The sequence below is a fragment of the Acomys russatus genome, chromosome 3 (assembly GCF_903995435.1).
Source record: "Acomys russatus chromosome 3, mAcoRus1.1, whole genome shotgun sequence".
Lineage (NCBI taxonomy): Eukaryota > Metazoa > Chordata > Mammalia > Rodentia > Muridae > Acomys > Acomys russatus.
In genome coordinates, this window is record NC_067139.1 from 84,442,128 (window position 1) to 84,456,938 (window position 14,811).

The 14,811-nt window shown below is 49.9% G+C and overlaps 1 protein-coding gene across 1 annotated transcript; it reads left to right on the forward strand.

The window, feature by feature from the left end:
* Window positions 1-564: 564 nt before the first annotated feature.
* Pck2 (phosphoenolpyruvate carboxykinase 2, mitochondrial) lies at window positions 565-10,026 on the forward strand. Its single transcript, XM_051143115.1, has 10 exons — window positions 565-814; window positions 2,700-2,945; window positions 3,946-4,130; window positions 4,217-4,420; window positions 4,932-5,119; window positions 5,429-5,591; window positions 5,744-5,962; window positions 8,570-8,707; window positions 9,100-9,195; window positions 9,408-10,026. Exons 1-10 carry the CDS (start codon window positions 786-788, stop codon window positions 9,860-9,862), a joined length of 1,923 nt encoding a protein of 640 aa, XP_050999072.1. The 5' UTR covers window positions 565-785; the 3' UTR covers window positions 9,863-10,026.
* The last annotated feature ends 4,785 nt before the right edge of the window (window positions 10,027-14,811 follow it).

Here is a 14,811-nt window from a genome sequence, read left to right on the forward strand (position 1 = left end):
AAAAAAAAAAAAAAAAAAAAAAAAGAGAAATTACTCAAGGATTGTATGATAGTGGCAAGATGAGAGCAGATAGGTTCCTTGGAATTGGGCAGGGGTGAGGTAGGGTATGGGGGAGTAGACGACCAAGGAAATGTCCCTGAACCTGTTAAGACCCTACCAACTTCATGGTGCTAGAGGAAACTCCTTTGATAAGAAGGTGGCCACGGACAACAATTGTTTGGTTTTGTTTTTATTTGAGGACTAAGGAGAATTTAGCATCGGGACCCTATTGAGACCCTAGGAAAGAAAAGCCTAAGGCTAGGACCTCTCTGGAAAGGCAAAACCAATCCCCGAGGTTTTAGACTATGGTTATCCTGGGCTCCCCACCCCTGGTCTCACCCCTCGTTCTTAGCTTGTTTGACGTTCGATGTCTCTTGGTTCCTTTCTCTAAGGAGCAACAGCCTTCAAAGTTACATCAGTAGCCCTGCAGCGTGGCGGGTCGTGGGGCGGAGCCTCGTAGTGGGCGGGGCTTAAGGTGAACTCAAGCCTCCAATGGCTTGAGGGCATGATGTGGGGCGGAGGCTTCACAGAGCTGGGGGCCCCGGAACCCTGGCCAGTGAGCCGACCTACTGATGGACGAGAGAACCAGCTAAGTTCCGCCCCCGCGCCTGCCCGCCTCCTTTTTAAGCGCCTCCCGCCCAACCTCAGCTCCCTCTGGCTTTGCCACGCTTCTTCCTTCCCTGCCTTCCTTGTCACTCCGACAGCATTGGTTCCTGTGGCCCTCCCGCAGCGCCAGTCCAGGTGCCATGGCTGCTCTGTACCTCCCCGGCCTGCGGTGAGTGACCCATAGCCCGGGACCCACACCTCGCTCCACCATCGGGACTGCCTCCGCTTCTTTCCCATGCGAGGAAGAAACTGGCTGGGCGATTGTTTATCAGTCTGGCTCTCAGGATGGTGCATCCCCCGCCCTGTGCCCATCCACAGCCACGCGAGGTCTCCCAGCCTCTATTGCTCTCCTACCCCTCCCTGCCGGCTTCTGCGATGTTCTATCTGCCACTCTCAACCTCCTCCCCCTTCTCCCCTGTCTCTGCAAACGCTTTACTTACCAAATGTAATTCTTTCAAACAGGGGGCTCCTGGTCCACCCCTCAGTACTGTGAGAAGGAAGCCTTAAGGCCCTGAGGCCAAAGGGCTTGAGTCCCTAGGGGCCGGGAGCTCAAAGCTCCCTAGGGAAGGTAGAAGGTAAACATTCGCTGCCTCCCGGGAGAATGGAGCCTGGCAGGAAGCCCAGAGGAGCCTCGGGGACCTGGGGGCTGGGGACGGGGGAAGGAAGCAAGTTGAGAGAGGGGGGGGGGGGCGACAAGCTGTCTTCTTAACTTGGCTGACTTCTTCCTCTAGCAGGTTGGGTGGGAGAAGGGGGCAAGCTTGCTCTGGCTGGTGCCCTCCCTGCAAAGAATGGGATCTCCTCTCTGAATGCCCCCCCCCCACAATGGTCTTTGACACAGAGTCTGAACTGACTCCTTACCAACCCCCTTTCAGGTTTTACTTGGTTAGTCCATGTGAGAGTGGTCTGTGGAGGCTAGGAAGAAGGTCCCTCTTGGAGGCAGCAGGAGGATGGGGGGGGGGCTGGGGGGGAGAGCAGTGCTTCATATGAGACAACCGGAGCCAAGTTGCAGGAAATAAGCTTTCTCCTGGGCATAAAAAGGCACAAGGAGCCCTACTTTGCTGTGCCCCCTACCCATTAGGGCCACACTAATCGTGCTACTTTTTTGTTTTGTTTTGTTTCTTGTTTGTTTGTTTGTTTTTTGTCTTCTAAAAAACACCCCACCCAAGCCCAAACTCCCACATGCAAGGGCTCCATTTTCTCCCTTCCCAGGCAGGTAGCCTGTGAGCTGAGCTTGCTGTCCTCTAGCATTCCTACCTACCACCAGCTCCTAAGGGATTGCACAGGCTCCAGCCATCACAGTCTACCGTGCGGTTCTGGCAGGGGGGAGGTCTTGCCTAGAGAAGGGTAGCTACCTCTCCTGGCCTTTGCTCTCCTGGTTGTCGCAGCAGCCCCACGATCGATCGGGAGCATACTGGGGCAAACAATACAGAGGCCTTTCTGAGAATCTAAGTGTGGCCCCGTAGGACAATGCCAGTGACATTATTCCTCTTGACCAGCCTTTCGCTTAGTAAAAAAGAAACAAGCAAACAAACAAACAAACAAAAAACCCAAAACAGTTAACTAGTCCCTATCCTTGTTGACCCAAGTAAACAGATGCACTCCCTGAAACCCCAACATCCATTGTCTTGGTGCAAGAATCCAAATCTAAGAGCCTGACCCCAGAAGAAGGCTCTACCATCTCACACTCTGCCCTTTGAGACATTTACACCCAGAGGAAAAGATAAGACTAGCTGCCATTTGAACATAGAGACTGTGACTGAAAAGAACATGGATGCCATTGTTTTTTGTTTTGTTTTGTTTTGTTTTTTAATAGCTTATGAAGCTCACATCTGGGCAGTTTCTTGACTCTTGGGCGGGAGTCTTTGACCACTTCCCTGATCAGGAGACATTTATCTCCTAAAGGCCACAAATGCAGGCAGGCTGAGGGCATTCCACAGAGCAGCCACAGCCTGGCTCCGTGGTGCCTGCGAGCAGATAGACGTGCTTTCAGTCCCACCCGATGCCTGTCGCCCATGATAGCCACCGGATTGTTGCCTCTGTTTTAACTGTTCCAGGCTCAGCTGGCGCGGGCTGAGGCCCTGGTGCTGGTCACCGCGCCGTAGCATCCAAACCCTACGTGTGCTCAGTGGAGATATGGGCCGTTTGCCAGCTGGAGTTCGAGACTTTGTGGAACGCAGTGCCTATCTGTGCCAGCCGGAGGCCATCCACATCTGTGATGGGACTGAGGCTGAGAACACTGCCATACTGGCCCTGCTAGAAGAGCAGGGTCTTATCCGGAAGCTCCCCAAGTATAAGAATTGGTAAGCCTTGAGACTAGCAACCCCCCAAGATGAAGGCTACCACTTAGACTGAGGTCTCTTGGGGTTAGCCAAGACAAGCTATTTCTAGACCATACCAGTGGGATGAGCCAGAGTGGAGGCTTATGGGGAAATGGACCAGAGTGGAGGCTTATGGGGAAATGGACCAGGAAGTGAATGTGCTCACGTTTAACAAGAAAGTGACACGAATTTACAAATTGGAGCTCTTGCTTTGGTGGTGGTGGTGGGGCACCTACTGCTCCCTCCTACCTGATGAAGCATTTACCAGGGGTAGAGGCTCCAAGGCTGGGCCTTGGGGAAACTACTTCTTGAGACAAAACCTAAAGGGACTAAAATGCAATTGGATAAGAAAAATAAGGCAGGCAGACCTGGAGTCAAAGTTGGACTTAAAAAATGAGTCTAGGTAGCTGAGCGTGGTGGTGCGTGCCTTTAATCCCAACACTTGGGAGGCAGAGGCAGGCAGATCGCTGTGAGTTCAAGGCCAGCCTAGTCTACAAAGTGAGTCCAGGACAGCCAAGGCTACACAGAGAAACCATGTCTCAAAAAACCAAAAAAAAAAAAAAAAAAAAAAAAAAAAAAAAAGTCTGGGGCTGGAGAGATGGCTCAGAGGTTAAGAGCACTCACTGACTGTTCTTCCAAAGGTCCTGAGTTCAATTCCCAGCAACCACATGGTGGCTCACAACCATCTATAATGAGAGCTCGAGCCCTCTTCTGCATACATGCAGGCAGAATACTGTATAAATAATAAAAAATAAAAAAAAGAAAAGAAAAGAAAATGAGTCTGGCCAGGCTTTGTGATGCGCGGCTTTAATCCTAGTGCTCAGGAGGCAGAGGTGGGTGAATCTCTTGTGAGTTTGAGGACAGCCTGATCTACATAGTAAGATCCAGGACAGCTAGAGCTACTTGGTGAGACCCTATCTTAGAGAAGGCCTGGAGGTAATGAAATCTACTAGCCATTATTCCCTGGCAATCCTCTCCCCAGCTGGCTGGCCCGCACAGACCCCAGGGACGTGGCACGGGTAGAAAGCAAGACGGTGATTGTAACTCCCTCACAGCGAGACACAGTGCCCCTGCTGGCTGGTGGGGCCCGTGGGCAGCTGGGCAACTGGATGTCCCCAGAAGAGTTCCAGAGAGCTGTGGACGAGAGATTCCCAGGATGCATGCAGGGTAACAAGGCCGGGACACAGAGGCAGGGGCACTGAAGATGTGCCTGGGTTTGGAAGCCTTCATCCGAGTGACACCTTCCTCCACAGGCCGCACCATGTATGTGCTTCCATTCAGCATGGGTCCCGTGGGCTCGCCACTGGCCCGCATCGGAGTGCAGCTCACTGACTCAGCTTATGTGGTGGCAAGCATGCGTATCATGACCCGCCTGGGGACACCCGTGCTTCAGGCCCTGGGAGATGGAGACTTCATCAAATGTCTGCATTCAGTGGGTCAGCCCCTGACGGGGCATGGTGAGTACCACCCCATCTAGAGTAGGAAAGACGCTGAGACCTTCTTCCACTCAGAGGGGGCCGCAAATCTTATCCATCCACAGAGAAATTGTGGATATGAAGGATTTACTTCCCGAGGCCCAGGGAAGCATTCTGGACTGCAGTAACGTCGTTTGGAGAACAGTTTACACAAGATTCAGAAGTCAGTTGCCATGTCTGATGGAGGCACAAAAGCTGACGGGTAGCTGGGCGTGGTGGCGCACACCTTTAATCCCAGCGCTCGGGAGGCAGAGGCAGGCAGATCTCTGTGAGTTCAAGGCCAGCCTGGTCTACAAAGGGAGTCCAGGACAGCCAAGTCTACACAGAGAGACCCTGTCTCAAATCAAAACAAAGCTGATGGGTGCTGAAGCGGGGGCTTAGCTACCCCTGGACACTGCCAGGTGTCTCTTGAGTCAATCCTTGATCCCTCCAGTCCCTGTCACCCTGGTTTCTGATACCACTGCCAGCGGCACTATGACCCCATTGTCTCCAGGGGATCCTGTGGGCCAGTGGCCATGCAATCCGGAAAAAACCTTGATTGGCCACGTGCCAGACCAGCGGGAGATCGTCTCCTTCGGCAGCGGCTATGGTGGTAACTCCTTGCTGGGCAAGAAGTGCTTTGCCCTGCGCATCGCCTCTCGCCTGGCCAGGGATGAGGGCTGGCTGGCAGAGCACATGCTGGTGAGGGCCTGGTGAGGAACCGAGCAGCTGTGGAGGAGGGGGTGGTTGGGGAAGCCTTGGCAATCTGCCTCAGCCTTGCCTCCTTCCTGCCTGGTGCCAGGATGGTGAAGCTGAAAGCCTGAAGTTTTAGCCCCAGGCTGTTCAAAGGACTACCCTAGCCCTTGTGGCCCGGCAGGACACCTGCTTAATGAGTAAACATTAGTGTCCGGTTCCTGCTTCCTACCCCATTACTTGCTAGTTGTCCTTATCCATGCAGCCATGCCATCACTTTTGGTGACTTTGTTTTTTTTCCCTTTATCTCCAACACAGATTTTGGGCATCACTAACCCTGCAGGGAAAAAGCGCTATGTGGCAGCGGCTTTCCCCAGTGCCTGTGGGAAGACCAATCTGGCCATGATGCGGCCTGCATTGCCAGGCTGGAAAGTAGAGTGTGTGGGGGATGACATTGCCTGGATGAGGTTTGACAGTGAAGGTGAGGGGCCCTTTTCCTCAACGGCAACATGGTCCCATACCTCGGTTGGCCCAGCAACTCCAGATCTCTATCGGATCCACAAAAGGGATAGAGAAGGGCCTCCTTCAGCCTCACACCTCAGCTTTCCCTAATTGGCCATTTGCTTTTGGCAGGTCAACTCCGGGCCATCAACCCTGAGAATGGCTTCTTTGGGGTGGCCCCCGGCACCTCTGCTACCACCAATCCCAACGCCATGGCCACAATCCAGAGTAACACTCTTTTCACCAATGTGGCCGAGACCAGTGATGGTGGTGTATATTGGGAGGGCATCGACCAGCCTCTTCCACCTGGTGTCACCATCACCTCCTGGCTGGGAAAACCCTGGAAACCTGGTATGTGGGGTGAAGAAATTGTGGCAAAGACCCTAGGGCTCCGCACTATTTTTTTTTTTCTAAAGATGGATGTGTGTTTTACCTACAAGTGTGTCTCCATACCACATGCATGTAGGGAACAGGGCATCGGATCCCCTGGAACTGGAATTACAGACAGTTGTGAGCCATTATGTAGAGCTTGGGAATTGAACCTATGTCCTCTGCAAAAGCAGCCAGTCTCCAGCTACAGCAATTTGTGTGTGTGTGTGTGTGTGTGTGTGTGTGTGTGTGTGTGTGTGTGTGTGTGTGTGGCTTTTCTTTTTTTAATTTCTTTTCTTTTTTTTTTAAAGGATTTATCTATTATGTTTACAATTTTCTGCCTACATGTATGCTTGCAGGCCAGAAGAGGGCACCAGATCTCATTACAGATGGTTGTGAGACACCATGTGGTTGCTGGGAATTGAACTCAGGACCTTTGGAAGAGCAGGCAGTGCTCTTAACCTCTGAGCCATCTCTCCAGCCCCAGCTACAGCAATTTTAATGATAGAAAACCCTCTACAACCCTAGCTTTTTATAGTTTCCAACACCAGGCAAGATCTCAGTTCCTATCCCTAATCCATTAATCATTGTTTGGGGATCTGAGTAATTACTTAACCTCCCTTGAAGTTTTCCAGTTTTTCCAACCAACTGAGTGGAGTTCATCATGGTACTTGTACGTTAGGGTCAGGAGAGGGTTAAATGACACATAAAGGAGTCTAGCGTACTGTCAGATACATAGCATGTGTCGATAGTAAATATAAGGTAGATGGGTTGTTGCGGGGGAAAATTTGGAACTGGGCCAGAATATTTGACCTGTGAGGAAAGAAGGAAGCCCGTGTCCTCCTCTGCCTAAGACTCCTTTGCCACTTGGCTGCTGCGTTCCTATTGCATAGCAGTGTCTGAAGTTGCCCTGCCCTTCCCCCACCCACCCCCACGCTGTGATGCTGCTGGGACTCAGGCTGGCACTTTCCACTGACTTGGAGGCTGACTTCCTGGCCCTGTCATTACCAGGGTGCCTTAGAGACCCGTCCCTCCTGCAGCCTTGTATTCTCAACAGTAAACTCTCTGTTGCCTTCTGCAGTTACAGAAGAGCAGAAGACAGGCTTGTGGTCACTGGAAGCTAAATTTGAGTTTTCCAGACCGGCCTAGCCGCCAACCTCCTTGTTTGCTCAGCCTTTATTTTCTCTAACGCCGTCATTAAGTCCCCCTCAGTCTCCCCACCCAATTAAGAAATCAAAAGACAAAACAAAACAAAACCAAAAGAACAGATAACAATAACCTTCCCTCCAAGCTGGTTACCCAGCCCTTTCATCAACTCTGAATTTCCTGCTATAACTAGAGTCACATGATCATTTTAGGTCCCAGAGCCATAGACACCCTGCACAAGGGTCCTAGGCTGGGAGTCAGCAGGGATAGCCGTGTTGGCCTATGGCTCCCACCTGCTATAATCTGATCATCGTCTTCCACTGGACACTGTGCCTGTACAGAGTGCCGCTGGTGGAGCTCACGCATGCGCAGACCTGAGGGTGCCGAACGCTGGGCTCCTTGGCTTTCCTGACTGAGTTCATGGCTTAGCCTACAAGTCTGTCAGGGTCTGAGCAGGCCCAGAGAAATGACCAAAGTTCCGTTAGCTTTAAAGCCAATCACTGTGCTGGAAGATTACCCAGCACATTAAGGCGCTTACCACCAAGCCTGATGACCTGAGGTAGATTCCCCAGGACCTTCCTCATGGAGGAAGAAAACTGAACAAGTCCTCTGATTTCCACATGCATGCTGTGACAACCCCTAACCCCCAACACAGCAAACAAATAAATAAATGTATGACGAGAGCTATTCCTGTTTGCATTGTGATGGCTCAGAAGACTGTCTTCCCTGGTTTGTTAATGGAAAGCCCATTGCTTGAAATATTGACCCGACATTCCTGGTTTTTGCTTTAGATGCTAGAAAATTAGATTTGGGGAAATAACCCTGCAAATAAAGTTTCTGGGGAGAAAGTTATTATAATCGCATGCCCATAGCTAGCTCTGTTTCCTTCAGTCTCAGTCCAAGTGCCCTGTCAAACCTCAGCTCCTCTCCCGCTGTTCTGTAGCTGCACCCTTATGACAGATAGCCCCATCCTTGTGGGACTATGTTCTGAGTGCCTTCCCCCTTCTTCCTTACCACACAAGGTTACATGTAGCTGATGAAACCAAATCAGCCCATACAAAAACGCCTGGGGAGGGAGCTTGGTGGCAGAGGACTTGCCTAGCACGTGTAAGACCCTGGGGGCCAAGCCCCAGCATCGCGAAGAGAAAAGCTATAAGCCGGCTGAGAGATGGCTCAGCGGTTTAGAGCACTGGCTGCTCTTCCAGAGGTCCTGAGTTCAATTCCCGGCACATGGTGGCTCACAACCATCTGTAATGTGATCTGATGCCCTCTTCTGGTATGCACACAGAACAGACTCATACAAACAAAAAGAAGGAGGAGGAGGAGGAGGAAAGAAAGAAAAACTAAAAGAAAAAAAATGTGTCGTTATGTACTCATGTGTGTCTGTGTTGAGAGTGGACATGAGACCCTGCAGGTAATGGCATTTTGCATTTCCTCTGCCAGGTGACAAGGAACCCTGTGCACATCCAAACTCTCGCTTTTGTGTCCCGGCGCGCCAGTGCCCCATCATGGACCCAGCCTGGGAAGCAGCAGAGGGTGTCCCTGTTGACGCCATCATCTTTGGAGGCCGCAGACCCAAAGGTAAACAGACAGCCTGTGGGCTCTGTGCCTCTGTAATAAAGGTCCAGCTCTGCGGTCGAGCTCCCATGTCTCGCACTTAAAGCTCATAGGGACTGGGCATGGTGGCCCCGTGTCTGTAATCCCAGCACTCAGGAAGCAGAGGCAGGCAGATCTCTGTGAATTTGAGGCCGGCCTGGTCTACAAAGAAAGTTCCAGGCCAGCCAGAGCTACTCAGAGAAACCCTGTCTTGAGGGAAGAAACAAAACAAAACAAAAAAAAACCTCACAAGACCCAGCACTCTGGACCTCCAGCTGAGGTCTAGCCCCTTCTCCCATGGTGAATGCGGATTTTGCGAAGGGCGTGAGGTCAGAAAGTTAAACGTGTTGCCTGTAACCCTGTTCATTGTGTCCTAGGCGTGCCCCTGGTGTACGAGGCCTTCAGCTGGCGTCATGGCGTGTTTGTAGGTAGCTCCATGCGCTCTGAGTCCACTGCGGCTGCTGAACACAAAGGTGAGTTTAGACCCCCGCCCCTCAGCCTTATTCCCGGTCCCTGCTCCCACAGGGGTCCCGCCCCATCGCCCTTTCTCCCATCCCTTTCTCTTCACTTTCCCTGAAGATATTTCAGAATTGTGAACTTTTACCCAACCTCCGCAAGCAGCACACCCTTCCCTTCCCGAGAAAGGAAGACGATTCCTCACCTGCCCTCCATTATGTCCTCCTAGGAAAGGTCATTATGCACGACCCCTTCGCCATGCGGCCTTTTTTTGGCTATAACTTTGGACACTACCTGGAACACTGGCTGAGCATGGCGGAACGCGGCGGAGCCCGCTTACCTCGCATCTTCCACGTCAACTGGTTCCGGCGTGATGAAGCAGGCCGCTTCCTGTGGCCAGGCTTTGGGGAGAACGCGCGTGTGCTAGACTGGATCTGCCGACGCTTGGAAGGAGAAGACAGTGCCCAGGAGACCCCCATTGGGCTAGTACCAAAGGAAGGAGCCCTGGATCTCAGTGGCCTCAGAGCAGTAGACACCACTCAGCTGTTCTCTGTCCCCAAGGACTTCTGGGAACAGGAGGTTCGTGATATCCGGAGATACCTGACCGAGCAAGTCAACCAGGATCTGCCCACAGAGGTGTTGGCCGAGCTTGAGGCCCTGGAAGGACGCGTGAGAAGAATGTGATTTGAGGCTCTAGGCTAGCAAGACCGCAGCACCCCATCTGGGTAGAGCACCCCCAGGCTCATAGAAAACGTGAACAGTTTGACATTAAAACGCGTGAGTGTTGGGAGGCCAGGCCACAGACCTCGTCCATGCTGTCTCCTCCCATTTTTTTATACGTGTTGTTTTCACTTCCCATTTGTCTTTGTAGACTTTCTTCTAACGCTGGTCTGCCTCACATAGTAGGACCTTCTAGAAGAAGGCATTACTCTTTACAAATGTAGCCTAATATGGTGATGCACACCTTTAATCCAGAGGCAGCCCAGCCTCTGAGGGTTTGAGACTAGCCTCCCTGCCAGTCCCTACTGGCCTGCCACAGTAAGACCCAATCTGAAAAAGAAAAAAAAAAAAAAAAAAAAAAAAAAGGAGGCCCGAGCAGGCTGCTCGGTGTTAGGGTTAGGAATCTTGTCCCACACAGACGCACAGAAGCTCCCTTCTCTAGTGCCCAATCTTGTGCTGGTTTCCTCCCAGCTGACTGGAACCAAGAGCCACACCTTTCTTTACCTGAGACAAGCTCTTGTGTAGCTCAGGCTGGCTTCAAACTCACTGCGCAGCTAAAGACAACCCTGAACTCCTGATTCTCCTGTCTCTACTTTCTGACAACTGGGCCACCAAGGCCAGCCAGACAACTAACATTTCTAGCGACCTCTCTTAGGATAGGCACTGTCTAGGCATCTCGTGGAAGTACCATTTTACAGCTCAAAAAATTGGATTGGATTGGATTGGATTGAACATAATAGCATGTCTCAAAATCCAAGCACTTGGAAGGAGCCTATCATCAGGGCGAGAGAACTGTATACACACTAACCCTGTCTACAAAGAAACACACAAACCAAAGAATCATCCAGTGAATGGCCCCGTTATCTTTGTGCATATGGGCAGCAAGGGGTTATTACATTTTTATTTTTATTTTTTTGAAGTTCACAGGGGAACATGTTAGAAATGGTCTGGGGAAAATAGGAGAGCAGAAGTGGATTTGACCAAAAGACATTGTATACATAAGAAATTCTCCTGCCAGGCGTGGTGGTGCACACCTTTAATCCCCAGCACTCAGGAGGCAGAGGCGGGTGGATCTCTATTAGTTCAAGGCCAGCCTGGTCTACAAAGTGAGTCTAGGACAGCCAGGGCTACACAGAGAGACCTTGTCTTGGAAAACAAAAAAAGAAATTCTCCATAATAAAAATATGAAGGATTTTTTTTTTAGGCAGTTGAAAAGGACTTGAGTTCAGCAGCCACATTAGGCTGCTCACAACCATCCATAACCCCAGCTGCAGGAGACCTGACACCTCTGACAGGCACCCCGCATGCACTCGCATGCCCATACTCACGCACACATACACATCATTAAAGTGAATATTTAAGAAAGAAAGTGGGCTGGCGGTGTAACCCAGTGACAGGCTCCATGCCGCCTCTGCAGGTAGAGCGACGTATATGTAAAAAATCTCCTGGGGAAACGTCTCCAACTACACAGCCTCACCACGTCTGGAACACTTTGTTTTTTAAGAAATCGTGGATGAGCTGAGCACGGTGGAACACACCTTCAGTCTCAGGACTCAAGAGTTCTGGGCCAGCCAGGGCTACAGAGAGACGAGAAGGATTCTACATAATGCTAGTGCTACTGCTAGTCTCTGGAATAGAGTTGAGTAGTAAGACTTCAGCTTGAATTCTGAAATCAATTTTTGGTTTTTTGGTGTGTCCCCACCCCAGACAGGGTTTCTCTGCGTAGCCTTGACTGTCCCGGACTCGCTTTGTAGACCAGGCTGGCCTTGAACTCATAGCAATCCACCTGTCTCTGCCTCTCCAGTGCTGGAATTAAAGAGATGCGCCACCACGCCCAGCTTGAGATCACATTTTGAGAGGCAAAAATAACCAAAATGAGGAACTAAAGAAATAACTCAGTGGTTGCCTCCTGCTCTTTCAAGAGCACCAGAGTTCAGGCCCTAACATCGGTGGCTTACAAACACCTGTAACTCTGGCTCCAAGCTCTCTGGTCTTTGAGGGTGGCAGCACGTGTGTGGCGCACACTCATGGGCACATAAGATTTAGATTTATTTTATGTGTATCAATGTATTTGCCTGAAGGCGTGTGCATCACATGCACACCTAGTGCCCTGAGGGTCAGAATAGGCAATGGATGCCCTGGGCCTGGAGCGAGGGTGCTAGAGTCCTTTGCTAGAGCACCAAGTGCTCTAACCACTGACCCATCCCTGTAGATCATAAATAAGGTGGAGAGAGAGAGAGGGCGCAATGAGCCCACATGAACTGGAGCATTTGCTAAGGAAAACCTCCCTGTTTAGGAATAGTATGAATTATATGAGCTTAGAAAAAGAGGAAAACCTTAGGGCTAGAGAGAGACGGCTCAGAGGTTAACAGCACTGGTTGCTCTTCCAAAGGTCCTGAGTTCAATTCCCAGGAACCTCGTGGCAGCTCACAAGCATCTATAATGAGATCTGAGATCTGGTGCCCTCTTCTAGCCTGCAGGCGGAACACAGTATATATAATAAAAGAAAAACTTGTAGCCTGGCATGGTGGCACACACCTTTAATCCCAGCACTTGAGAGGCAGAGGCAGGTGGATCACTGAGTTCGAAACCAACCTGGTCTACAAAGTGAGTCCAAGACAGCCATGTCTACACCGAGAAACCCTGTCTCCTTGAAAAAAGGAAAACCTTCAAATAAAATGGAATTCTTGGAAAACCCCTCAGAAGAAGCAACTAGATGAGGAAATGCTGAGTGTTCACCAAGAAAACACTGGAAAACTAGTCAGGGAAGAAAAGTTTACTAAAGATAAGAAAGGACCACAAGGCAGCAACTGAATACACTACACAAAAATACAGCTGGTAGACGATGTGGGAAAGGTTGATCAGGTCCTAAGGTCAAGTGTTCTGTTGCACTGTAAGGTAGCTAAGGATAATACCTCAAAGAGATGGAAGCAGAGTTGGAGGCCAGCCTGGTCACAGAGCTTCCAGGACAGCCAGGACTGAGGCCCTGTCTCAGAGATAATAAAAAAAGAAAAGAAGAAAGAGAAGAATTTTAAATGTTAGCACAAATAAATGACAGTTGAGGGGAAGTGCATCCTAATTTGAACAATACACAGTACATACTAAACATTGTATGATATCTCATAAGTATGCACAACCTTACCTCAGAAGAAATGGTATAATTTCTAAACAGTCAAATTCCCGTCTTCATAAATAGCCAGAGGGAACTGAAACTGCCTTCTGGACACAGTGGCTCAATCCCTTCCTCAGTAACATGGGAATGTGTCTCTACCCCCACAGTGCTGTTGGGATAGCTGACTCAGCAGAGTAAAACACTCCAACCAGCAGCAGAAACCCCTCAGGACAGTTAGCTACCAGCTGGGCTCAGTAGTGCACCTCTTTAGTCTCAGCACTGGTTGTGGGGGGGGTAAGGCAGAGACAGGTGGATCTCTGTGAGTTCAAAGCCAGCCTGGGCTACAAAGTGAGTCCAGGACAGCCAGGGTTGTTAACACAGAGAACCCTGTCAAAAAACCAACCAACCAGCTGGGCATGGTAGTACATACCTTTAATCCCAGCACTCGGGAGGCAGAGGCAGGTGGATCTCTGTGAGTTTGAGGCTAGCCTCGTCTAAAAAGCATGTCCAGGACAGCCAAGGCTACATAGAGAAACCCTGTCTCAACAACCCAAAACAAACAAACAAACTATTGTATAGCTGATTCTGCATTTAAACAGAAAAGGAACAGTGAAAACAAAAATTAGGAAAATAAATAGATTTAGAAATGCGACTCCGGGTACCTTTTATACAGGGCCAAGGTCTTAGCCTTAAACATGACTCATGTCAATAAAATCAGACCACATGTCAGATAAGTGGAATATGATTCAGATGTTTTCAGTTTGATCTTGCTTGCTTGCCTTGGGTTTTACTGTTTTGTCTGGAGTTTGTATATTTGCTTAAGACAAGTTTCCTATAGTCCAGACTGATGTCAAAACTTGTTACAGAAGCTTGCAGGGAATTCCTAATCCTCCTGCCCTCACCTCCCAAATGCTGGGATTATAGGTGTGCTACCATGCCCAAGCTTGGTTTTAGTGTTTTAGTTCCCTCCCTCCTTCCCTTCCCTTCCTTCTTTTTAGTTCTCTTCTCTCTCTCTCTCTCTCTCTCTCTCTCTGTGTGTGTGTGTGTGTGTGTGTGTGTGTGTGTGTGTGTGTGTGTCTGCGCTCTCTCTCTCTCTCTCTGCTTTCTCTCTATGTGTCTTCTTCTCTCTGGTTTTTCAGCATAGGGTTTCTCTGTATAACCTTGGTTGTCTTGGACTCACTTTTATATACCAGGCTGGCCTCTTACTCACAGCAATCCTCCTGCCTCTGCTTCCCAAGTGCTGGGATTACAGGCATGTACCACTGTGCCCGGCTTCAGTTCTCTTTTATTTGCAGTACTAGGCATTAAATCTAGGGCCTCAGGAAAGCTAGGAAGTGATCTACCACTGACTTGTGGTCCCAGGTTTGATTTTGTAAGGTAGGTCTCACTATGAGGCCCTCTTGCCTTGACTGCTAATTTCTGGAAATCTACAGGCATATACACAACACCAAGTCAACACATCGTACAGAAAACACATGAAATTCAATAAACATACCCAGAGAAAATAGAACTTTGGTAGATACCAGAATGCCCTGTCATACCCTTTTCCTCTTGTCACAGATAGTATTATGATGGACAGCAGCCATTTCTTCGCACATTTGTAGTTTCCTCAGCCAAATGTTGACACTTCTTTGGTAATGACTTGGCTTCCATCTCTATAAACTATAAAATGTGTGGGGTTGAACCAAGGGCCTTGTGTGTGTGTTCTAGGCAAGTGTTCTACACATAGCAACATTTCCCACCATTGTTTTGTTTTGTTTCTCAAGACAGAGTCACCCTACATAGCTTAGGCTGCCCTTGT